Raw genomic sequence first — 27,576 nt, forward strand, 5'->3', positions numbered from 1 at the left:
TGCTGCAGGCGGCAGTGGAACAGCCATCTGCCTGACTGATTATCTGCCCACCCAAGGGACGGCTTTGGTACGTCCCATGGTCTGTGTCCCCCAATGGAGCCACTGGAAAAGGAGATTTTTTAATGCTTACTGTAAGATCTCTTTCTCGAAGGATCCATTGGGGGACACAGCTCCTGCCCTTTTGGGTTTCTCTTTGGTTCTCTGTCCGAGGGTGTGTTCAGTTATACTTTTTCTTCTGGTTCTCGGACAGTTCGTGTTTTTCCTTGACCTGTCGGTCCTCTCCTATTGCTCTTGTACTAAAACTGATTAGCTCAGGGCCTGGAGGTGGGTATATCCTGCTGGGAGGAGCCAACTTTTTTGTTGCCATAGTGTCATACCTCCTAGAGACAGCAACATACACCCATGGTCTGTGTCCACATGGTCTGTGTTCCCCAATGGATCCTTCGAGAAAGAGATTTTACGGTAAGCATTAAAATATCTCCTTATGTTGGAGAATGCAATACAATCCTTTGGTGTCATTTAACCCCTTAACCCCTTAAGGACGCAGGACGTAAATGTACGCCCTGGTGCGGTGGTACTTAACGCACCAGGACGTACATTTACGTCCTAAGCATAACCGCGGGCATCGGAGCGATGCCCGTGTCATGCGCGGCTGATCCCGGCTGCTGATCGCAGCCAGGGACCCGCCGGCAATGGCCGACGCCCGCGATCTCGCGGGCGTCCGCCATTAACCCCTCAGGTGCCGGGATCAATACAGATCACGGCATCTGCGGCAGTGCGCGATTTGAATGAATGATCGGATCGCCCGCAGCGCTGCTGCGGGGATCCGATCATTCATAACGCCGCACGGAGGTCCCCTCTCCTTCCTTCGTGCGGCTCCCGGCGTCTCCTGCTCTGGTCTGTGATCGAGCAGACCAGAGCAGGAGATGACCGATAATACTGATCTGTTCTATGTCCTATACATAGAACAGATCAGTATTCGCAATCATGGTATTGCTATGAATAGTCCCCTATGGGGACTATTCAAGTGTAAAAAAAAATAAAAAAAAATGTAAAAGTAAAAAAAATTTGAAAAATCCCCTCCCCCAATAAAAAAGTAAATCGTCCGTTTTTTCCTATTTTACCCCCAAAAAGCGTAAAAAAAGTGCGTAAATGTCCGAACTATGAAAATTAAATGTTAATGATCCCGTACGGTTAACGGCGTGAACGAAAAAAAAAAAAAAAAAGTCCAAAATTCCTACTTTTTTAATACATTTTATTTTAAAAAAAATTATAAAAAATGTATTAAAAGTTTTTTATATGCAAATGTGGTATAAAAAAAAAGTACAGATCATGGCGCAAAAAAAATTAGCCCCCATGCCGCCGCTTATACGGAAAAATAAAAAAGTTATAGGTCATCATAATAAAGGGATTATAAACGTACTAATTTGGTTAAAAAGTTTGTGATTTTTTTTAAGCGCAACAATAATATAAAAGTATGTAATAATGGGTATCATTTTAATCGTATTGACCCTCAGAATAAAGAACACACGTCATTTTTACCATAAATTGTACGGCGTGAAAACGAAACCTTCCAAAATTAGCAAAATTGCATTTTTCGTTTTAATTTCCCCACAAAAATAGTGTTTTTTGGTTGCGCCATACATTTTATGATATAATGAGTGATGTCATTACAAAGGACAACTGGTCGCGCAAAAAACAAGCCCTCATACTAGTCTGTGGATGAAAATATAAAAGAGTTATGATTTTTAGAAGGCGAGGAGGAAAAAATGAAAACGTAAAAATTAAATTGTCTGAGTCTTTAAGGCCAGAATGGGCTGAGTCCTTAAGGGGTTAAGGACCCAGCCATTTTACACCTTAGGACCCGGCCATTTTTTGCACATCTGACCACTGTCACTTTAAACATTAATAACTCTGGAATGCTTTTAGTTATCATTCTGATTCCAAGATTGTTTTTTCGTGACATATTCTACTTTAACATAGTGGTAAAATTTGGTGGTAACTTGCATCCTTTCTTGGTGAAAAATCCCATATTCCAAATATTTTTTTTTTATTCATGTATACAATATGTCTACTTTATGTTTGCATCATAAAATTGACGTGATTTTACTTTTGGAAGACACCAGAGGGCTTCAAAGTTCAGCAGCAATTTTCACATTTTTCACAAAATTTTCAAACTCACTATTTTTCAGGGACCAGTTCAGGTTTGAAGTGGATTTGAAGGGTCTTCATCTTAGAAATACCCCACAAATGACCCCATTATAAAAACTGCACCCCCCAAAGTATTCAAAATTACATTCAGTCAGTTTTTTTAACCCTTTAGGTGTTTCACAGGAATAGCAGCAAAGTGAGGGAGAAAATTCACAATCTTCATTTTTTACACTTGCATGTTCTTGTAGACCCAATTTTTTAATTTTTACAAGGGGTAAAAGGAGAAAATGTATACTTATGTTTGTAGCCCACTTTCTCTCGAGTAAGGACATACCTCATATGTCTATGTAAATTGTTCGGCGGGCGCAGTAGAGGGCTCAGAAGCGAAGGAGCGACAAGGGGATTTTGGAGAGTACGTTTTTCTGAAATGGTTTTTGGGGGGCATGTTGCATTTAGGAAGCCCCTATGGTGCCAGAACAGCAAAAAAAGAAAACACATGCCATACCATTTTGGAAACTAGACCCCTTGAGGAACGTAACAAGGAATAAAGTGAGCCTTAATACCCCACAGGGGTTTCACGACTTTTGCCTATGTTAAAAAAATATATATTTTTTTTCACTAAAATGTGTGTTTCCCCCCAAATTTCACATTTTTGAAGGGTTAATAGCAGAAAATACCCCCCCAAAATTTGTAACGCCATCTCTTCTGAGTATGGAGGTACCCCATAAGTTGACCTGAAGCGCACTACGGGCAAACTACAATGCTCAGAAGAGAAGGAGTTCTATTTGGCTTTTTGAGAGCAAATTTTGCTCGGGGGGCATGTCGCATTTAGGAAGCCCCTATGGTGCCAGGACAGCAAAAAAAAAAAGGCATACCATTTTGGAAACTAGACACCTTGAGGAATGTAACAAGGAATAAAGTGAGCCTTAATACCCCACAGATGTTTCACGACTTTTGCCTATGTTAAAATATATATATATATATATATATTTTCACTAAAATGTGTGTTTCCCCCCAAATTTCACATTTTTGCAAGGGTTAATAGCAGAAAATACCCCCCAAAATTTGTAACCCCATCTCTTCTGAATATGGAGGTACCCCATAAGTTGACCTGAAGCGCACTACGGGCGAACTACAATGCTCAGAAGAGAAGGAGTCCTATTTGGCTTTTTGAGAGCAAATTTTGCTCGGAGGGCATGTCGCATTTAGGAAGCCCCTATGGTGCCAGGACAGCAAAAAAAAAAAAAAAAACACATAGTATACCATTTTGGAAACTAGACCCCTTGAGGAACGTAACAAGGAATAAAGTGAGCCTTAATACCCCACAGGTGTTTCACGACGTTTGCATAGGTAAAAAAAAATTATTATTCTTTCACTAAAATGTTGGTTTTCCCCCAAAATTTCACATTTTTACAAGGGTTAATAGCAGAAAAGACCCCCCAAAATTTGTAAATACATTTCTTTGGAGTAAGGACATACCTTATTTTTGGATGATTTTGGCTCCGCGGGTGCACATCAGGTCTTGGAGTGGGAGGTCAGTCAGGGGCCTTGAGCTTTTCATAGCAGCCAGGATGTGGGACCCCCCCTCAAGGAGCGTTAATGGGGGGGAGCACTGAGCCCTAAAATAGGGGAACACTGTGGGGGACAACGGACCGTAACTGGGGTAGACAGGTGGAGTACAGAGGCCCGTAATATGGGGTATAGTGGGGCAGAAAATTATGAAACATAATAAAACAGGATATGTTACCAGAATGATGACCCAGAGCATAGCCAAAACTAAAAAAAATATGCCCGCCCCAAACCCTATGCTCTGAGTCATCATTCTGGGAATGTGATGTGTGTGGCCGTCCCTAACCTGTTGCCTCAAATGCGCACCCCGCTCAGGTGGAGAGAAAGTGCTTGCGCATTTGAGGCAACATTAAAAAGTCCCCGATGATAGTGACTCAGTGACCTATGACCCATTTTTGAAAAAACACCCCCAGAGGTCTTATCAGGTATTTTTTTTTTCAGGTTTTTTTGGGCAATTTAGTGATTTATGGGGGTTATATTTTGGAATGCACTCTGGACATTGGTCAAATTATGGAAAATTCAAATGAAAAGGGAAAATTTAGTGCTCCATGGAAGTGTGATACTCCCTGAAGCAGCCTATGCAGAGGCCCGGATTATCTGAGCCAGTGTCACATTGGTACCTGGTGTCCTTCCGCATCCCCTTCCTGTAACACACTATGCATTTTTTCTGGGATCTTCCCTTCTTTCCACTGGGGGGGATCTCACCTGGAAAGTGCTGGCCAGGGACGATCCTGGCGCCTATAACTCCAGACCCTTGGGAAGTCCGGCCTGCTCTTTCCCGGTCAGCAAAAATCAGGAACCTTAGGACTTCTTCTTGGTACTGGAGGAATGTCCCTGTGTTGCCAGCGTACTGGGATATTACAAAAGCGTTGTACATGGCAACCTGTACCAAGTAGACCGCAACTTTTTTGTACCATACCCGTGTTTTACGCATGGCGTTGTATGGCTTGAGGACTTGATCTGAGAGATCAACTCCCCCCATATACCGATTGTAGTCCAGAATACAATTGGGCTTGAGGACCGGTCCCACGGTACCTCGCACAGGGACAGGGGTGCTGCCATTCCCATGAATAGTGGTCAGCATAAGGACATCCCTCTTATCCTTATACTTCACCAACAACAGGTTATCATGGGTCAGGGCACGGGACTCACCCTTGGGGATAGGCGTCTGGACCAAATTTAGAGGGAGGCCTCTCTGGTTTTTCCGCACGGTCCCACAAGGGGACGTGGATCTGGCGGAAAGGGATTTGAACAGAGGGATGCTGGTATAAAAGTTATCCACGTACACGTGGAAACCCTTATCCAGCAATGGGTGCATAAGGTCCCAAACGATTTTCCCGCTAACACCCAGAGTGGGGGAACAATCTGGGGGTTCAATACGGGAATCTCGTCCCTCATATACTCTAAACCTGCAAGTGTACCCGGAGGTACTCTCGCAGAGTTTATAGAGCTTCACGCCATACCGCGCCCGCTTTGAGGGAATATACTGGCGGAAGATGAGTCTCCCCTTAAAACTGATGAGAGACTCATCTACCGAGAGGTCACTGAGCGGTACGTAGGCCTCCAAATATTTGGCCCCAAAGTGATCGATGACCGGCCTCACTTTGTAAAGCCGGTCATGGGCGGGATCACCTCGGGGCGGACATGCCGCATTATCTGCATAATGCAGGCATTTCCAAATGGCCTCTAACCGCTTCCGTGTCATCGCCATACTGTAAAGCGGGGTCTGGTAGAGGATGTCCCCGCTCTAGTAATGACGAGCACTTGGTTTTTTGTCCAGGCCCATGTGCAGTGTGAGGCCCCAAAATGTCCTCATTTCCGCTGCATCAATGGCGCGCCAATCATTGGACCTGGCCAAAAAGGAATCGGGGTGGTGGGCAATGAACTGCTGGACATAGAAGTTCGTTTGCTCCACTATGTGATTGACCAGGCTGTCACTGAAAAAAAACTTTAAAAAGTCCAGTTCAGTGACGCCAGCCATGTCAATCCGGATTCCTGAGTCGCCAACAAACTCAGGAATCCGTGGCTGATAACCCTCTGGGGGGCTCCAGACAGGGTCATCGGAAGGGGGCTCCGATGCACTTGTCTGGGGAGCTGGACTCCTATTACGAGCAGCATTGCCACTCGTACTAGTGTCGGCCACTGGGTCACTTTCAGGGGGGGGGGGGGGCGTGGCCTCTCCGCCGCCGTACAAGGGACTCATCATCACTACTAGATGATGAGGAGGGTGAGGAAGAACACAAAAAAGTTGAATCTTCCTCGTCCTCACTGGCAGATTCGGAGTCGGAGGCTAAAAAAGCGTAAGCCTCTGCTGCCGAAAACGCCCGGCGGGCCATCGCCTTTTTTCTACGGTGGCGGGGGGGGGGGGGGTCAGTGGCGGGGGGGAGGTGGTGTGTGCGGGGGGGGGGGGGGACAGGGAAGTATGTACTGTGTGGTGCTTGGTGTAAAAAGTTTGACAGTAATAGGAAGAAAAAAAAATAAAAGAAAAGCTGCTGCCAGAAAAAAAAAGGGGTGGCAAACGCAGCTCCCTGAACCCCTAATAGGACCCGGGGTCAGGGATCAGTCCCTAATCCTGGGGACCTATTAGGGGTCGGAGGGGGGGGGGTACTTTTTTTTTTTTTACTTTTATTTAACTTTTTTTAAACTGATTTACTCCTACCTTTCCCTGCAAACCGCTGTCCCTATTCTAAGGCTCCTAAGGGGGCTCCGGAGCTCTGAGGGGGGATCCAAGGCTTCTTCTCACTGCAGCACACGCTGACTGAACGAAGAGAGCGGGTGCAGCAGCGGGAAGGAGCCGTTAACTCCTCCTCTGCCGCTCTGCTATTGGCTGGACGATCGCCAGCCAATAGGAGCGTTGTTGGGGCGGTGACAGTATTGTCACCGCTCCCCAGCAACGGCAGGTGATTGGCGGTGAATTGTACACCGCCGATCACCATTTATTTCTGGGTCATCGGGTCACAAGTGACCCGAATGACCCGATACGCCGAAGATCGTTTGCGTGATTTCGCAAGAGATCTCCGGCGATCGCCGACATGCGGTGGTCCCGGGACTCCCCTCGGCATTTGCACGTCATGCCTGCTGAAGGATATCAGCAGACATGCCGTTCCGATCTCTGCCAGGCGCGCGGCAGGGACCGGAATATGCCAGGACGTCACAGGACATCCTGGGTCCTTAAAGCCCAGGGTGTCAGGACGTCCCCTGACGTCCTGGGTCCTTAAGGGGTTAATGTAACCTAAAATTGCTGCTCTAGCCTTTCATTGTGTTGGGTTTTTCCTGCTATAAAAATAAATAATGCGCAGCTCAATTGAGGTTCTTTTCATTACTGACAACTTTGTTTGTACATTGGCTGAAAGTCTGCTACTGTACTTTGTTACATTTCATAAAAAGGATAGAACCATAAAGTGGTACAGTACTAAAGGAAATATGTAGACATACGAAAGACATGGTTACTGTTCCAAAACAAAGCATGATTTGTAAGGTTAAATTTGCATAAAGAAACTTTAGTAAAAGTACTGTAGATATAGGCATAAATACCGGCATTTACTTGTGTTGCCTGTGAGGGGTTAGGTATAATGTTAGGGTAACACTGCGCTACTAATTGATTTTTACTATTGAGCTATAATAGTCAATTGTTAAAATTACGGTAATCAGTTGTTCTATAGTGGCAGTGTGATCCTAACCTTATAGGGAGAGTACCCATTTATAGCAGTTTTTTCACCTCTTATAGGAATAAATCTGCAACAGCTTTTTGCATTAACTGTTTTATAGGAAACCTGTGCAACATATGAAATTCTCAAGAAAGTCTGTCCACTGGAAGCTGAATTGCTAAAAGATCCTGGGATGCAGTGTAAAGTAAGATTCAGGTACTGTAGTACCTTATGATATGTTTAAGTTAAAGGGAATCTGTCAGCCCTTTATAATGCCTAGAGCTACAGACTTGGGCAGATATACCTAGGTTTTAGCTTATAGCATTTTGCAAAGTTGTAAAATCATGTTTTACTTCTAAGCGTATAAATCCTAGAGGCATACTTCCTCCCTCTGACACCCCTCTCTGTCCTGCATGATTGATGTACAGGGCTCAGTGCTGGCAGCCAAGAAGAGAGAGGACGGGGAGGGTGGAGGTGTGAAGGCTGCAACTCAGCACTACCTCTACGCATCTTAATATGAAAAACATCTTACAAATCTTCTCCTGATGGACAGGGGGACAATAAAGGTTAAATTAGTATATGTGGAAAAAATGTAAATGCTACCACCTCATCATTTTCTCCACCTTGCCCTCTTATGTCTAGTTCACTAAAACCATGTATGCTGCCAAATATATTAGCGCAGTTAAGCTCTGTATCGCCTTTTTGATGAAAGGGAACAAGGTCCCAGACTATGATAATTTACACTCCCCAATACGGTCTTTGACAACAGTTATTAACTATTTAAATTTGCAGACAATAAGAGCCTCATACCGGTCTTTATTGACACAATATAAAGCTAAACAACCAAAAAATAAATTCACTAATCAGCCACTGAAGAAGGGGTTTGATAATATATCTTTTTATACCCCGAAATGCGTTTGGAATAATTGCACCCAGTGACCCATATTCACAACAAGCGATATATATTGAGATTGAACAGGGAAGCTAAAATTCACAGTACTCAACTCCACATGAGCGGTATACAGTACTAAACATCTTCTCTCCCACAGACTTAAAAGGGTACTCCACTGGCCACTGTTCTGGCTGCATTTGGAACATTTAGTTCTAAACGCTGTGTGCGTGCTGCAGGGGTCGGCCACACCCCCTTGTGACATCAGGCCACGCCCCCTTAATGCAAGTCTACGGTCACCACACACCCTCCCATAGACTTGCATTGAGGGGGCATGGCCTGACATCACGAGGAGGTGTGGCCGACCCCTGCAGCATGCACACAGCTATCGGAACTAAATGTTCCGAATGCAACCGGAATGCTGGCCAGTGGAGTACCCCTTTTAAACCATCTTCTGTCAGAAATGAACTGTACTATACAAACTATTCTTACTTTCCCGCAACTTAACTTTCTCTCAAAGGCAAATAAGGGGCATTTATTATTGTAGGTATAAGTGAAGAATTTTCTACACCTTTTTTTTGTGTGCTGGTAATGTGTAGGAGCACCAAATTTATTAAATGGCCGCAGAACAGTTTATAAATTTTGTGGAGGAGCACATTTTCTGAAATTATACTTTTCAAAAACATTATAAAGCTAAGCTAAGTCTGGGCTGGTGTAGTTTTTACAAAAAGGTGCAGTTCATAAAACCCTTCTATATTGTGTATTGCCAAAATCAGTGGATTGCAACTCAAAATCAGCAGAAATGTGTAAACCAAAAGGCGCAAATAAACCCTGCTTGTGCCTTTGACAAACCCTGCTTGTGCCTTTGACAAATATTTGTAGCTGCCATTAGCTAGCTGTTGTTACATTGTGATTTATACTTTTTTGTACACACATCTTTTAATATATTTTTTATGTATTTTTATGTAAGTGTTGATTTATGATCAGTGGTGCAATATACTGTAGTTCTTTTAAAATGTCCACCCATAGGGCCCTGTGGTCTGGTTTAATAACAATAATTGTGACTTATTTGTATTTTTATTAAATAGTCTACTATTTTAAGAGGTCTCTCATCTGTATCTAAATGGATTGACCATAATATCCATATGCATCCGATCTATTGATTTGAGGGTGTACTGAGGACTGTAAATTAATTTTCTTGTTTCGTTTCACAATATAAAGCGAATAGGAAGCTCATGTGGATTGAAAGTTAGTTACCCCTGGGGTGGTGACCAAACATAATTTGTCCTCTTTCTACCAGCCTCTCCTGCAGGAACACAATCAGGGCATTCCAACATTTCTTAAAACTTGGAAACTAGAATTAAATCAGACCTTCTCACATTTTTTCATGTAATCACATATTAAAGGAAAACGGTCACCCATTCACCCGCACTATAACCCGATACACCAGTTTATGGTGCGGGTGAACAAGAGCCCAATGCGGGGTCTCAGACTGCTATACCTAGTTGCAGTCTGGAGCCCCGATCCCCCGAAGGTCTCCCTCCTCCAGCGCTGACTTGCGCTTTGAGGTGGGCCCGATGGCTGGATTTAAATATTCATAAGCGCCGGGCAAGTGAGCGCCTCTGCTTACTGAGCGCTCACGTGACCGGCACTTATAGTAGCATAGTAACATTGATAATAAGGTTGAAAAAAGACCAGAGTCCATCAAGTTCAACCTATATCCCAAATGAGTCCCTACTGAGTTGATCCAGAGGAAAGCAAAAAACCCTCATACTAGAGGTAAAAATTCCTTCCCAACTCCAAATATGGCAGTCAGAATAAATCCCTGGATCAATGTTCTGTCCCTATAAATCTAGTGTACATAACCATCGATGTTATTATTCTCCAAAAATGCATCCAGACCCCTTTTGAATTCTTTTACAGAGTTCACTATGACCACCTCCTCTGGCTGAGAGTTCCATAGTCTCACTGCTCTTACAGTAAAGAACCCCCATCTGTGCTGGTGTATAAACCTTCTTTCCTCAAGATGTAGAGGATGCCCCCTTGTTATAGATACAGTCCTGGGTATAAAGAGATCATGGGAGAGATCTCTGTAAGGCCCCCTGATATATTTATAGATGGTTATTAGGTTGCCCCTAAGCCTTCTTTTTTCTAAACTAAAAAAATCAAATTCTGATATTCTTTCTGGGTACTTTAGTCCTCCCATTCCCCGTATTACCCTGGTTGCCCATCTTTGTACTCTCTCCAGCTCCACTATATCTTTCTTCTACACTGGTGCCCAGTACTGTACACAGTATTCTATGTGTGGTTTGACTAGTGATTTGTACAGCGGTAGAATTATTTCCTTGTCATGGGCATCTATGCCCCTATTGATGCACCCCATGGTTTTATGTGCCTTGGCAGCAGCTGCTTGACACTGGTCACTACAGCTAAATTTACTGTTAAAGGGGTACTCCGCCCCAGGACATCTTATTCCCTATCCAAAGGATAGGGATAAGATGTCAGATCGCGGGGGTCCCGCCGCTGGGGACCCCCGGGATCTCGGCTGCAGCACCCCGCTTTCATTACTGCACAGAGCATATTCACTCTGTGCGTAATGACAGACAATACAGGAGACGGAGCATCCGCCCCTCATGACGTCCCGGCCCACCCCCTTAATGTAAGTCTATGGGAGGGAGCGTGATGGCTGACACGCCCCCTCCTATAGACTTGTATTGAGGAGGCGGGCCATAACGTCACGAGGGGCAGAGCCCAGATGTCACAACCCCGTCCGGCCCACGAGTTTGCTCTGTGCAGTAATGACAGCGGGGTGCTGCAGCCGAGATCACGGGGGTTCCCAGCGGCGGGACCTCCGTTATCTGACATCTTATCCCCTATCCTTTGGACAGGGGATAAGATGTCCCGGGGCGGAGTACCCCTTTAACTAAGACTCCTAAGTCCTTTTCCACGTCTGTCGTCCCAAGTGTGCTCCCATTTAATGCATAATCCCAGCCTGGATTTTTCCTCCCCATGTGCATTACCTTACATTTATCAGTGTTGAACCTCATCTGCCACTTCTCAGCCCAAACCTCCAACTTATCCAGATCCATATATAACAGTGCCCTGTCCTCTATTGTGTTTACTGCTTTACAGAGTTTCGTATCATCTGCAAAGATTGCTACTTTACTATTCAACCCCTCTACAAGGTCATTAATAAATATATTAAATAGAAAAGGACCCAAGACTGACCCCTGTGGTACCCCACTAGTAACAGTCACCCAATCAGAATAAGTACCATTAATAATCACCCTCTATATCCTTTCCCTGAGCCAGTTACTTACCCACTTACACACATTCTCCCAAGCCCCATCCTTCTCATTTTATGCACCAATCTTTTATGTGGAACCGTATCAAATGCTTTGGAAAAATCCAGATATACGACATCCAGCGATTGCCCCTGGTCCAGTCTGGAGCTCACCTCTTCATAAAAGCTGATCAGGTTAGTTTGACAAGACCGATCCCTCATAAAGCCTGGAAAGCTCAGGAGAAGTAGAGGCCATTTTCCTGGCTGAGCCTCACAATACAGGCCCCAATACAGAGGTCCTCCTCAACTAGAGAGACCTACAGTCAGTGCTCCCATTGCATAGCCACTGTAATGGGTCACGGGAGGTGGTGGATCCTTTGGGCCTGGGTGGACGATGATGCAGGTGTAGACACTTAATTAAATGAGCACTGGCCCTTTAAGAGCTCCGGCGTGCACGGGGCGGTCAAGCGAGGAGAGGTAATATTAACATCTAGGGAAGCCACTCCTACTTGTCCAAGTTGAGAGCGTTCTTCCGGACACGGAGGAGGTATAGAAAGTGCTCTGGACTGGCACAATATAGGCACAAATTCTCATTGCGTCGATGGGATTTTTCCTGCTGCGTTAAGTGAAAACGGTCCACTTCCATAGCCTCTTCGGCAAGAGGCAAAGTAGAGAGTAGAGGTGGATGTTGGAACACGGGGGGCAGGCGAGGTAAACTCTGTTTTTGGGAAGGTTCTTTTTCTAAAGGAAGTTCCTCCTGCTTCTCGGCAAAACGCAATCAATTTGGGTGACTAAATGCATAAGTTCGCTTAGGTTAGCCAGAGAATCTAGTGCAGCGAAAGCATCCTTGATTCGAGGTGAAAGTCCTTTTTTAACCCCTTAACGAAGCAGGACATATATTTACTTCCTGTGCCGGCTCCCGCGATATGAAGCGGGATCGCGCCGCGATCCCGCATCATATCGTGTCGGTCCCGGCGCTCATCAACGGCCGGAACCCGCGGCTAATACCACACATCGCCGATCGTGGCGATGTGCGGTATTAACCCTTTAGAAGCGGTGGTCAAAGCTGACCGCCGCTTCTAAAGCGAAAGTGAAAGTGACCCGGCTGCTCAGTCGGGCTGTTCGGGACCGCCGCTGTGAAATCGCGGCGTCCCGAACAGCTGACCGGACAACGGGAGAGCCCTTACCTGCCTCCTCGGTGTCCGATCGGCAAATGACTGCTCCGTGCCTGAGATCCAGGCAGGAGCAGTCAAGCACCGATAACACTGATCACAGGCGTGTTAATACACGCCTGTGATCTGTGTAGAAGATCAGTGTGTGCAGTGTTATAGGTCCCTATGGGACCTATAACACTGCAAAAAAAATGTAAAAAAAAAGTGTTAATAAAGGTCATTTAACCCCTTCCCTAATAAAAGTTTGAATCACCCCCCTTTTCCCATAATAAAAATAAAACCGTTTAAAAAAAAAATAAATAAACGTATGTAGTATCGCCGCGTGCGTAAATGTCCGAACTATAAAAATATATCATTAATTAAACCGTACGGTCAATGGCGTACGCGCAAAAAAATTCCAAAGTCAAAAAAGCGCATTTTTGGTCACTTTTTATACCATTAAAAAACTAATAAAAAGTGATCAAAAATTCTGATCAAAACAAAAATCATACCGATAAAAACTTCAGATCACGGCGCAAAAAATGAGTCCTCATACCGCCCTGTACGTGGAAAAATAAAAAAGTTATAGGGGTCAGAAGATGACATTTTTAAACGTATAAATTTTCCTGCATGTAGTTATGCTTTTTTCCAGAAGTGCGACAAAATCAAACCTATATAAGTAGGGTATCATTTTAACCGTATGGACCTACAGAATAATGATAAGGTGAAATTTTTACCGAAATATGCACTGCGTAGAAACGGAAGCCCCCAAAAGTTACAAAATGGCATTTTTTCTTCGATTTTGTCGCACAATGATATTTTTTCCCGTTTCGCCGTGCATTTTTGGGTTAAAATGACTAATGTCACTGCAAAGTAGAATTGGCGACGCGAAAAATAAGCCATAATATGGATTTTTAGGTGGAAAATTGAAAGGGTTATGATTTTTAAAAGGCAAGGAGGAAAAAACGAAAGTGCAAAAACTGAAAAATCCTGAGTCCTTAAGGGGTTAAAGGTAGCACACAAGGCCTTGTTGTTCCAAGAAAGTTCAGAGGCAAGAGTGCGGAACTGAACCGCATAGTCGCCAATGAAGGAGTTCCCTTGGCAGAGGTTCAGTAGAGCTGTCTTGGCAGAGGAGGCTCATGTGGGTTCTTCAAATGGATTGCGGAAGTCTGCAAGGAAGGCTGACAGGTTCAAGGAGACCGGATCTCTACGATCCCAGAGAGGAGTAGCCCAGGCCAAAGATTTTCCAGACAGTAGACAGAACACAAACGCCACTTTAGCACGCTCCGTCGGGAACAGATCCGTCATGAGTTCAAGAGGGATAGAACACTGTGTTACAAAGCCTCTACACAGCTTGGGATCTCCGTTATACTTAGAAGGCAAGGACAAAAACCCCTTATAGGGGACGTCCCTGGAGGGCTAGAGGCCAGAGATGTTCAACCCATTCCAGACCATACTCAGGTAAGTCTTCCTTCTCTGGTTTCTTTTCATTCTCCAGTGGGCGGAAGGATCATTCATTTTTTCTGAAATTGGCAGTTGATATCTTCCAACCAGTGGATCCTCAACATTGTTATGGGCTATCAAATAGAGTTTATGACCAAACCCATTCAATATCTTCTTCCTCACCCCATACGATTTTCCAAACAAGACTCAATTCTGATAGATTCAGAAATAAAAGAATTATATGCAAAAAATGCACATATACACGTTCCCATGAACATCACAGGTTTCATCAGCAACCGCTTTCTAGTAAAAAAAGAAAGATGGGGGACCTTTTACCAACCTACAAATATTAAACAATATTTCAGCAGTCCAATGTATAAATCGCTTAGGAGGGACTCAATCTGAACTTCTTTCCAATATTGTCAAAGATCTTTGGCATTTCTGCCTGGTCAGGGAGATTACCCCGAAAGCAGAATACCTTCCTGGACTTTCGAGTACTATAGCAGATTGGAATTCCCGCTATCTTTCAGATCACAGGGGAACATTTATCAAAGCATTTAGTAGGTTTTTTTTGCTTAAAATTGTCGCAGAAAAGTCGCACGTGCGACTACGCTCTTTTTTCTGCGACTTTTTGCATGTTCAGTGTCCTAAGCAAAAAATAAAAATCTTGCTTACCAAAGCAAAAGTGATTTTGGACTTGCAGTGGTAAGAGATTTATCAAGTGCGAAAGTCGCAAAAAGTCGCATTGCATGAAAAAACCTACTAAATTTACTCCAGAGCAGAAAAATTTACATGGAGCAGAAAAAGCCACTACCAAAGCAAAAAAAGAAAAATTGCTTAAGTGAAAGAAATTTATCAACAGGCTGAAAGCAGTTGATAAATAAGTCACACATAAGCAAAAAAAATAGTAAGAAAAAATAACTAAAAAAAGGAATACATAAGCAAACATTGATAAATGTCCCCCACGGTTATTGTAAATTGGACCATCTAGTTTTCCAACAGATCAATCTTCTCTGTGGTCCTCTTCATCTGGATCTCTTTGCATCCAGACTCAATTGCCAATTACCTCGTTTCTACAGTTGGCGCCACAATCCAGAAGCGGAGGGAGTAAATGCCCTCAATCAATCTTGGCCCCCAGGGATACTTTATGCATTCCCTCCATTTGCTTTCATTCCCAGAGTTCTCCTTCAAGTAACACTCCAAAAGTCGACCATAGTCCTGATCACTCCCTGGTGGCTGACTCAAGCATGGTTCCCTCAAGTCCTTAGTATGTTGATAGACTTTCCGAGAATCCTTCCGGACTTCCCGAATCTCCTTCTGCATCTTTTAGACAACCCTCATCCTCTGATCCTATCACATCAACTTCCACTAGTCGCATGGCTAATTTCGAGTCAATTATCATTGATTCAGAATTTTCATTATCAACTAGAAGTATCCTTGCAGAAGCCTGGGCTCCGGGTACCAGAACTGCTTACCGATCAGCCTGGAAACTTTGGGCTAACTGGTGCTCTCAACAAAACCTAGATCCCCTATAGGCATCTATTCCCCACATATTAAATTTCCTATCAGCATCTTTTGATGCTGGTAAAGCCTATCAGACCTTAAACCTATATCGTTCTGCTATTTCATTCTATCATCAACCTATTGATTTGATTCCAATTGGTACACATTCTCTTATCTGCAAACTTTTAAAAGGCATTCATTTTAAATGTCCACCTTTACCCAAATATCAATAAACTTGGGATGTTAATCTTCTTCTTGATCTTTTTATTTCTTGTGAAGACAATGATTCCTTAATCTTTGAAACTTCTCTCTTTCAAATTAACCACTCTTCTTTGTCTTATCTCTATCAAATGTATTTCTAATGTCAAAGCCTTAGACATCACTTATAGACATTATTCTCCTCAAGGAGTTAATTTTATTGTTCACAGACATACAAAAACTAATTTACAAAATGTTTTCTATCCTTATTTTCTCCATCAAGAAAAATTGTGTGTGGTTCGTTGCCTTAAAACTTACGAATCAAAAACTCAATCTCTTCGTCATTCATCTCAGTCTCAACTCCTTATTTCATACTGTAAACCCCATCTTCCTATATCTTCAGCTACTCTTGCCAGATGGGTTAGACAGGTCATGTCTCTTGCTAATATTTATGTTTCTGTATTCAGTGCCCATTCCACTAGAGGCACTGTTTCTACTAAACTTATCCAATCAGGAGGCTCTCTCTAAGATCTGCTTAAAGCTGGAATCTGGTCTTCTGAATCCACCTTTAAGACCTTCTTCTTTAGACATGAACAACATGAATCTATGAATTTATATTAATGTATAATAGTATTATATATACCGTATTTATCGGGGTATACCACGCACCGGCCTATAACACGCACCCTCATTTTACCAAGGATATTTGGGTAAAAAAAGTTTTTTACCCAAATATCCTTGGTAAAATGAGGGTGCATGTGTGTGCATGTGTATACCCCGATACAGTGTTTCTGAGAAGCCCCCATAAAAGGCAGGGGGAGAGAGACCGTCGCTGCCCGCTTCTCTCCCCCTGCCTTTCCTGGGGTCTTAAGCCCTGCTGCCGCCGCTTCACTCCCCCTGGCTGTCGGCGCCACTTCTCTCCGCCTGGCTTTCGGCACCTCTGCCCCATTGCCTCCCCCATCCCCGGTTTTATAATTACCTGTTGCCGGGTCGGGTCCTCGCTGCTTCTGGCTCCGGTGTGGCGTCTCCTGTGTCGTTGCTATGCGCTGCAAGGCGCAATGACGAGTGACGTCTTCAACGCGACGTCACTCGTCATTGCCTAGCGCAGCGCATAGCAACGACGCAGGAGATGCCACACCGGAGCCAGAAGCAGCCCGGACCCGACCCCGGCAACAGGTAATTATAAAACCGGGGATGGGGGAGGCAATGGGGCAGTGGCCCCGGCAATGGGGCAGCGGCGCCGATAGCCAAGGGGAGAGAAGCGGCAGCAGCAGGGCTCTAGACCCCAGGAAAGGCAGGGCCAAGAAGCAGGCAGCGACGGCCTCTCTCCCCCTGCCTTTCCTGGGGGCTTCTGCGGGGTCAGAAAAACTGGGGATGGGGGAGGCAATGGGGCAGCGGCGCCGGCAGTCTCTGGACCCAGGATAGGCCACGGCCCCTCCCATAGAATTGAATTGAGGGGGCAGACCGTTACGTCACAAGGGGGCGGAACCGTGACATCACGATGCTCCAGCCCCAGTATCATCGCTCATTATGAGTGAGTGTGCTCTGTGCAGTAATGATAGTGGGGTGCCGCAGCGGAGATCCGGGACCCCGGCGATCTGACATCTTATCGGCGGAGTACCCCTTTAAGGATCCATTTACTGGCCTTCCTGTGCTATTTGATCTCTGTCCAGTCTAGTGCAGTTTATTGACTGTACTGTAAAGTTTTTCTCTAATGGAATGCAGAGTTTTTGCTTATTGAGCTCTCTACCATAATGTCAGATAGTTTCTCTTAGACACTGTTGTCCTGGTTATATCTTGTCCTCTACTCTGTGTTTGCACATTATCTGAGTTATCCTGCAATATTAGTACTCTCATCAGTTGTTGTCATGGTCCATCTTTTATGCCTACCATAAGTCTTGGGGGTATCTGAATACTGGGTGCCATTGCATAAGGCCCCTAAGCTGTTTATCAGGGGTGTGGAAATTTAAAAAAAAACTACTTGTCCAAGGGACTAAAGCGGAACACAATCTACTTGTCCCTCAAGAAAATCCACTTGTCCTGGTAGATTAAATAATTTCAACCAAAATAGTCTGATCCCCCCCACTAGGCCACCAGGGATGGATATAAGATCCTTTAGACACTGCTGACAGCGCTGATCTAATGGGTTAATAGGCGATCGCAGTATGCCGGGCTATTAGCGGCGGGAGAGCTGTAGATCCTCTTACACCCGAGGCAACCACAGAAAAGTCTACATATAACTTTTTGATCACCTTATAAAAAATTTCTCATATGAAGTGACCAAAAATGAGCAATTCTGGACTATTCTTTTACATTTCCACCGTTCCCCGTACGGTTTAATTAACTTCATATTTTAATAGTCTGGACATTTCCACATGCAGCGATACCACTTATGTTTATTTTTGTACATTATTTTTATTTAAAGAAAATTTGAAACTTTTATTTGGAAAGGGGCTTATTCACATGTATACGCACTGTTTAAAATATTTTTATCACTATTTTTCAGTCTCAATAGGGACTTATGTGTTACTGGGGGGTGTTCTGCTTCTCCAGTTTATGTGCTGCATTTTGTGTCAGAAAATGCTGGAAGTTGCATTTAGTTAGTAGATAACTACAACTCCCAGCATGCCCTGATGCAGTCTATGGTTGTGTGGGTGTTGCAGCATGTTGCACTGTATAGTAGGACAGTTAAGGTTATTGTGTAACATGCTGGGAGTTGTAGTTTTGGTTTGTGTCAGCTGCAGAGCCATAGGATGTGTCAAGGAATACTGGGAATTGCAGTTAGTAACTACAACACCCAGCATGCCCTGATGCAGCCTATGGCTCTGCAGCTGACCCGAACCAAAACTACAACTCCCAGCATGTTACACTTTATAGTTCTACAGTTTAGGTTATGGTGTAACATGCTGGGAGTTGTAGTTTTGGTTCGGGCGTGTTTGTGTGCAATCGTGGGGCTCTTGGTTGGCGGGTGAGTATGAAGGGGGGATTCTAGGGGTGCAATTCAGTGTGGGGGGCCAGAAGACACTAAAAATAAATAAAATTAGATGGCACAACTGCCCTAATGCCCGACGTGACAGTCTGCTCCTATACAAAACATTCATGCATACACATATCATACATACACCAGCCACTGCCCCCATATCATACATACAAACACCCCCACCACTGCCCCCCCCCCCCCACATCATACATTACATACACACATATACTCACACCATACATATACACCATACATATGCACACATCATACATACACCCACCGCTGCCCCCCCACACATCATACATTACATACATACACACATTACATACACATCACACATAAACATCATACACATATACACTCACACCATAGATATACACCATACATGTGCACACATCATACGCCACTACCCACCCCACATCATACATCACATACATACACACCACACTTAGACATCATACACACATCATACATTATATGCACATCACACACAGACATCATACACACATCACACATACACTCACACCATAGATATACACCATACATATGCACACATCATACATACACCCGCCACTACCCACCCCACATCATACATCACATACATACACCCGCCACTGCCCACCCCACATCATACATCACATACATACACACATCACACTTAGACATCATACATTAAATACACATCACACACAGAGACATCATACACACATCATACATTACATACACATCACACACAGACATCATACACACATCACACATACACTCACACCATACATATACACCAGTGTTTCCCAACCAGGGTGCCTCCAGCTGTTGCAAAACTACAACTCCCAGCATGCCCAGGGCATGCTGGGAGTTGTAGTTTTGCAACAGCTGGAGGCACCCTGGTTGGGAAACACTGATATACACCATACATATGCACACATCATACATACACCTGCCGCTGCCCCCCCCCATCATACATTACATACACACATCACACATATACTCACACCATACATATACAACCACCCTTCCTGCCGCTGCCTACATTCTCGGTCTCCTCACCTGAGCCGCCATGAGTGGACATCAGATCTGTAGTCCCGGACAGTGTGAGATGAGATTTCTGTCCTCCCCCTCACCCCCCCCCCCGCTCTGTGTTGTCCCCGTGCAAACAAGCAACCTCCCCGTGGTGGATTAGGTCCTATGGAGACAGAGCAGGGGGAGGGATAGAGCTGTGTGTGGGGGATGGAGCTGTGCACGGAGCTGTCTACATCCTTTCTTTCACCCTGCTGTGTCTTCTGAGCTCCGTCCATCCTTCGGGAGGGGAGATAAGGGGGCTCTGCAGTCAGCTGGAGGCCGCCCCCCCCCCCCCCCATACACTGAGTGCCGGTGTGAGGTGCAGACTTCCATCCGCTCCTGCGCCTCACACCGGCAGTAAAGAAAAATAAGGGGGAAGTCTGTCTGTCCCTGCTAGCCCGATACAGGGCTAAATCTATAAACAATTCACCTGCCCGGCGCCCAAAACTACTTGTCCCGGACGTTGGGCGATAGAATTTCCACATCCCTGGTTTATATTTATATTTTTTCTATTTTGCAGATTTGCTGGTTATGAGTTTCCACCATTTATTGTATTTAAGATTTTCCACAGTTCAGGGGGACATGGAAACCGATATATCAATGGGAAGAGAATAATTATACCTTCAAGTGAGGTAAAGTTTATAGACATTTGTACTCAGACATTATTTTCATTTCAGTAAATGTATTTACTTTTCTGTGTGTAAGCTTGAGAAATGTGTGCACTCTTTAGTATTATACTATATTTATTAAAAAAAATGTTTATCATAATTTCATTGTTTAGCTGTTAGTTCAGTTCTTTGTTTCTGTTCCTGTAAACATGTGACTAATCTTCTGTGTCACCATATGTGGCAAGATCTAATGGATCATGAAAAACTAAAAACTGTGTGACTCTGACAAAATGATGTGAATGTTAGATTTCCCTGTAATTCATCTTACTACATCACCTTGCAGTGTCCTGTTACCCGTGTAGCTGCTACTAATATAAGGAATTGGTGTGTGGCTGAGAAATTTTTTAAGTGCCTAAATCTCTGTGTGTGGGGTATTGTAAGTTCACTTGCTTACCTGTTTGTGTGTTACACTGCCTTTACTGCTTACACTGGGGTGTCACAAATATGTAAGGGTGAAATTATTGTGTATCCTGTATCAGATGTGTGAATCATTGGTCACATGTTATGCTCCCTTCTATGTAGAAGTTTCTGGAAAGGCTGAGAGAGAAGTCCTTAGTCCAACCCCTCTTCCCAGAGAGCTGGGTCCAAAAGCAGGCTAACTTTTGTTAGAGTGGTGTGGGAAATGAGATTTGGAGGCGTGGCCCACCTCCAAACCTCACTGCTCACACAGGGCTGCCACGGGGTAGCCCTGTGTGTTTGCCAACGGGAGAATACACAGCATATTTCTCGCTGCTCAGCAAAGTTTGCTCAACTTGAAATATGCTGCATATACGCTGTGCGTGACCCTACTCTTACAATAATTTTTTAAAATATTTATGTTCTTTGTAGGCCGCAGCGGATGCCTGCAAATTGATGGGAAATCGTACTTATTATGAACAAATGATTTGCGATCAACTTGAGCATCAGAAATACAGGATAACAGATGTTGTTGACGTGGCAACCTTTAAAGATTACATGCAAGTAAGAGACATATCTTTATATGTGTAGGTAATATTTTGTAGGTTTGTATATACATGGTCCATGCAAACAAATACACTAAACAGCTGCTCTGCTCACTGTTCACCTCAAAAGACACTCTGAAACTGGAAAATCTACATAACTAAAACGTGTAAACAAAGCTGTACAGTAAAGAACTATTTAGTTCATACCTGGGCGAGTTCTTTATTGTACAGCTTTGTTTGTACATTGTAGTTATGCAGGTTTCCATTTGTTTCTTTTTTGCTTAACCGAAAAACAGATGTTGATATGGTTGAACTTGATGGACATATGTCTTTTTTCGACCGTACTAACTATGTAACTATGATATTAAAGTGGATTGTTTGCAAATAAAGTATTTTTGGCGTATACAATTTTGTAATATACTTGTTATATGAATTCATCATGATCTTCAAAATTTCAGCTTGCAGTCAATATATTTCTTAGAGACCCAATAATTTTTTCCTCCTCTCCTTCCAAGAGCCTTAACACTTATTTTTCCATCTACAGAGCCATAGGAGGGCTTGCTGTGGGACCAACTGTTCTTCATTTTTCTATATATAAGTATTCTGCAAAAACAAAAAAAAATATTTGTTGGAGAAAAAAAAAAAAAAAAGAAGAAATAGTGCATTTTTTCAAATGTTCTTTACTTTGGGGGATAAAGCTGAATAAAATGGTTATTATGGAAGGGATCAATGTATATTTTTGAAACCATTAATTATTTTCGATTTTACCCTTTTTTAGTCCTCCTACGGGACTTGTATGAGCAACCATTTAATTCCTCATACAGATCAATGCAGTACATTTGCACTGCATTGATCCATTAAAATCTGTGCTCTGGTAGTGGCCACAGGCAGGCTATGTCAATGGAAAAGTCCTGGCAGTAATGTAGGCCTGGCAGAGGCCATAGGCTATTGTGACAATGGATCGCATCGTCGGAGGTGGTCTAAACCACTGCACCACCATTTTTAGGAAAAAAATCAGTTTAAATGCTGTCTGTTTTGACAGCAGTTTTCAAAATGGTTAATAGTCCACAGCAAAGAGGACTCCACTCCGTGATGACCATCGGCAGACAGGTGCTGCCCGGGAGGAGTCTTGAGTCTTCAGCCCCATAACATAATTATGAGTCAAGGAGCTAAAAGGAACCTTTGTTTAATTCCAAGGATGAAAATCTTTCTGGATTACATATTGATCACAGCTGTGCTCTCAGCGGTATAAGACACAGTTGGAATATCTGTAGTGAACCATATACCTGGCATATTTTGTAGGTAAATAAAATGTTTCAGGCTAATTTTTTATTTATTTATTTAATTGTCAGCTAAGCAGACAAGAGGTGATTGACAGCTCTCTATATGTGCACACAGATATATCAATCACTTAGTAGGACCGCCCACTTGACTACTTAGCCCAAAATGAGTAGAAATTTACATGGGAGAAGAAATTCTGGAACTTTCACACAAAACCAGATACCAATCTGCTTAGCTCCTCCTGCTCTATAACATGCTACCTGCAGATAGGACTGCATTTACAATATAAGTTCTATATAATCACTTTAGTGATGCTTAAAGGGGTACTCCTCTGGAAAAAAAATTCTTTAAATCAACTGTTGCCAGAAAGTTGAACAGATTTGTAAATTACTTCTACTAAAAAATCTTAATCCTTCCAGTACTTATTAGCTGCTGAATACTACAGAGGAAATTATTTTCTTTTTGGAACACAGTGCTCTCTGCTGACATCACGCGCACAGTGCTCTCTGCTGACATCTCTGTCCATTTTTGGAACTGTCCATGTTTGCTATGGGGATTTTCTCCTACTCTGGACAGTTCCTGAAATGGACAGAGATGTCAGCAGAGAGCACTGTGCTCGTGATTCAGCAGAGAGCTCTGTGTTCCAAAGAGAAAATAATTTCCTCTGTAGTATTCAGCAGCTAATAAGTACTGGAAGGATTGAGATTTTTTAATAGAAGTAATTTACAAATCTGTTTAACTTTCCGGCACCAGTTGATTTAAAAAAAAATAAATTCCACCGGGGGTACTTCAGTTGAATTTTTTTTTAAATCAACTGGTGCAAGAAAAGTAAAACAGATTTGAAAATGATTTCTATTAAAACATCTTTACCCTTCCAGTATGCTACAGAGGAAATTATTTTATTTTTGAATTTCTGTTTTGTCTTGTCCATAGTGCTCTCTGCTGACACCTCTGTCCGTGTCAGGAACTGTCCAGAGCAGCATAGGTTTGCAATGGGGATTTTCTCCTGCTCTGGCAGTTCCTGATACGGGCATCAGGTGTCAGCAGAGAGCACTGTGGACAAGACAAAAAAGAAATTCAAAAAATAAAATAATTTCCTCTGTAGCATACAGCTGCTAAAAAGTACTGGAAGGGTAAAGATTTTTAATAGAAGTAATTTACAAATTTGTTTAACTTTCTGGTACCAGTTGATAAAAAAAAAAAAAAAAAAGTTTTCCACTGGAGTACCCCTTTAAACATTTTCCTATGTATAACATTTAGGGACAAGCTGTTTATCTGTTATCTTTAGTGAAGAGGTGCCAGTCTTTCTGAATGAACAGCACATTTTTTTTTTCAGTATACAAGTCACGTTGATGAGACTCCAGCCCATCGAGGAGGGCGAGATAACTGCTGGAGAAGACTCTCTCTGAAAAATATGCCAAGGATGACACTAATGTATGACATAATGGACTATGCAGAGTCAGGAGCCCTGTCCAGTAGACTTAAAGAAGAAATGAAGCTTCTCCTTCAGATGCCTCACACTGAAGACATACAGCACCGCCAGCATAGTGTTGTCACACAAGTCAGGTGTGCAGACAATATAACTTTAGCTTTCGTTTGGGTAGGGCAGTAGCTACGTTACCTTTTTCTTTTTGTTTAAAATTACTTCATAATAAACCCTTTCCAGACATTTTTTTCAATTTTTTAAGCTGTGCCTTAACTTTAATTTTTTCTGTTGACATAGCATACAGAATTCATATAGTTTTTGTTATGTTTTACTAAGCACTTTGGGGTACTTTTGTATGTATTTTATTTTAAAGGGAACCGGTCATCAGATTTTATCACATATAACGCATGGCAAAATGTTATATGTAGTAAAATCTTCTTCCTCAAAATGCCTAGGAGATGTTCCTGCTTGCGGGGATGGTGAAAATATGCAGTTTGTCTGGCCTGTAAATAGTCCCCTGGGCAGGGAGCCATCCTCTGCTAGTCCCGTCTGCTTTGGCTGTAATCACACGCGTGATTGACAGCCCACATCTACACTCTTATCCCTAAGCAAATAAAGCAGAGCTGCTTGTCTCTAGGGTTCTTAAATTTGTTGTGTATACCATTAGAAAACTTGATTGTACAATCATTTGATTGCTTAATGGATTGTGATTTTACCATCTTCCTTTTGCAATAGGAGTTCCAAGAGCACTGTAGTAAAAATCTGCATCCCACTGCATATGTAGCAACTTAGCTTCTGAGCCCACTCCATGCGGGCCCTCCTGACTTCACAGTACATATATAGTAGATATTTAGAAGGGGTTAATGTAAATTACCAAATGGCATATTAGTTGTTTTTAGAAACTTGCAGAATAAAATATTCATATATGACTGAATACATTTCAAAACTCCGTAAGGGCCCTATGGGGCATTTATCAGGCAAATAGGCCAATAATGCTTTACTTTCCGTTATGTTGCCTTAATTTCACTATGGGGGTCAGACAAGGAACTTGGGGGTGGGGGTGGGGAGAATAGTTTGTTTTTGTGGGTGGGGGGAGGGGAGGGGTTCATGTCTGTGTGTTGTTTGTTTTATGCAAAACTGTTTAATAAAAATTTTCTGATAAAAAAAAAAAAAAGAGTTTTCCACCGGAGTACCTCTTTAAGTGAGTTTTCCATCCAGTGTAAATATAGATCAGATATTTTATAATAAAGTCATACAACGTTTTGTTTTGAATTTACTTTGTGCTTCAGTTTTTCAACTTTTAAGATGTCTGTCTGCTTTCACTCATTTTTTAGGCTAGGAAGTCAAGGTTGATGTATTGCTTTGCACTGGTTCATTGTTGAAAACCCTTAGATGGGTGAGAAATTTGTGCTACATTTACATTAATAGTTTTTTCAGATGTGAGAATTATTAGGCCTGTACAGCCTCTTGGAAAGGGAATTTTTTTTTTTATAGATGTTAAACTAGATAAACCTGGTAAATATCCTAATTAGTTGTAGCAATGACAATTACTAATATTGCCTACATACAGAACTCACCTGGATGTATATATCATCAATAAGTCTCCTATTTCATACAGATCACCTGTACCACCTCCATCATCCGCCATCTCTGCGTATGTCTCATCACTATATTCTGCGGCACCAAGAAACACATCCCGGAGATCACAAAAGGCTCGCCTTAAAGTTGCTAAAATGAAGAGACTATATTGCCCAGGAAAAGAAGGACAGGTAAAATAAAAACAACTTTCTTTTCTTTTTTTTGATGGTAATAAGAGGTCTTTACTCTCCTGTAGATGGAGCAGTGTGTTCCTTTACAGCAAAGCTGGATTAAAGCATTCACCACAAGGCTTTCATACTAAAACTGGACCATTGTCCATTTGTTTTTGTTTTTTTGTCAATAAGTATATTTTATTATCTACCAAGATGAAAGCTTAAAGGGGTACTCCGGCCCTAATACATCTTATCCCCTATCCGATATCCGTCACACCCCCTCCCATAGACTTGCATTGAGGGGGCGGGGCATAAAGTCACACGGGGGCAGAGTCATGACGTCACGATACTCTGGCCCTGTGGTCGTCACGCTGCACACTCGGAGTCTCCAGCACTGCGGAGAGCTCGCAAAGGTGGGTGCTGAATGACAGATGATGGGGGTCTCCAGCGGCGGGACCCCTGCGATCAGACATCTTATCCCCTATCCTTCAGATAGGGGAAAAGATGTATTAGGGCCAGAGTACCCCTTTAAGGAAAATTCTGAACAGTAAACAAAACAAATGAAATATATGTCTGATATGTAAAATATCACCTTACCATATTTGTTTGTTCTACATTGGCATTTTCCTTTACATTGTGTATTCTAGATTAAGATTAACTAAGGAAGAATTATTAATTATTATGAGAATTGTTAATTTAATTTCATTATTATTATCAATAATAATAAATCAATTTTTATCATCCTAATTTCATAAACCTTGACAATGATGACAAAAAAGAAAAAAGCTTGTCATAGAGAAGTTTTTCATCAATCTACAACCCCAAAACCATCACGGATTGCAACTCAAGTGTGCACTATGTGGCCACAAGCATGTGGATTCCTGAACATCACACTTTTATCAGCTTGTGGGAGATCTTGTCCCATAACCATGGAGTTTGACCACTCCAATAGTGTTAACCCCTTATGTAGTAAATGAACCATTTCCATAATACAGTTACAAATCACACCCTTTTTTCCATTTAAAAAAATGTTTAAACAAAAAAACATATGGCATAAGCGTAAAATAAATAATACATTATCACATTCACAAAAAAAAGTGATTAAAAAGGTCCGATTGATACCAAAATGGTGCTAATAAAACTACAGATCACGTTGCAAAAAAATAGCTCTCATACAGTCCCGTATACAGAAAAATAAAAATGATAGGGATCAGAAAATGGTCAAAAAAAAAAAAAAAATTGTTAAACAAGCCTTCATATGGATGTGTACATGAAAAAATTAGGAGGATTATGGTTATTAAAGTGAACCTGTGGCCAACCCCCAAAAATAGTTTTTACTGTCATTAAATAGCTTTGGATGATCTGATCACATACCTTTTTTAAAGTTTCTTGATACGCCCTCCTGTTTATAGATAATTACACCTCCCAGTATGATTATCTAATTCAACTGGTACATACTACCGTGACCAAACATCATGCACATACAAAAGGTCATGATGGGAGCTATAGTTCTGCAACAACTGGCAAGTCACAGATGGGGGAACACAAGCGACTGTTTACCTGACAGGCTCTCAGTCCCGTGCTGATCCTTTGTTCAGGCCTCTTCTAGTCAAGCCTGACCAGAGCAGAATGATGC

General features: G+C 42.7%; 1 protein-coding gene across 6 annotated transcripts in view; it reads left to right on the forward strand.

The window, feature by feature from the left end:
• The window catches only part of C2HXorf58 (chromosome 2 CXorf58 homolog), a 62,578-nt gene that overhangs the window by 15,911 nt on the left and 19,091 nt on the right, over positions 1 to 27,576 (forward strand). For 5 of the 6 annotated variants that reach the window (XM_056558582.1, XM_056558584.1, XM_056558581.1 and 2 more), the window contains exons 4-8: positions 7,489 to 7,583; positions 20,394 to 20,505; positions 21,370 to 21,501; positions 24,100 to 24,329; positions 25,808 to 25,958. In XM_056558582.1, the coding sequence (XP_056414557.1) occupies positions 7,489 to 7,583; positions 20,394 to 20,505; positions 21,370 to 21,501; positions 24,100 to 24,329; positions 25,808 to 25,958 (720 nt within the window). The remainder of the gene's footprint in view (positions 1 to 7,488; positions 7,584 to 20,393; positions 20,506 to 21,369; positions 21,502 to 24,099; positions 24,330 to 25,807; positions 25,959 to 27,576) is intronic. The other variant, XM_056558586.1, reaches the window with a different exon arrangement.

This window comes from Hyla sarda, chromosome 2 (genome assembly GCF_029499605.1).
Source record: "Hyla sarda isolate aHylSar1 chromosome 2, aHylSar1.hap1, whole genome shotgun sequence".
Classification (NCBI taxonomy): Eukaryota; Metazoa; Chordata; class Amphibia; order Anura; family Hylidae; genus Hyla; species Hyla sarda.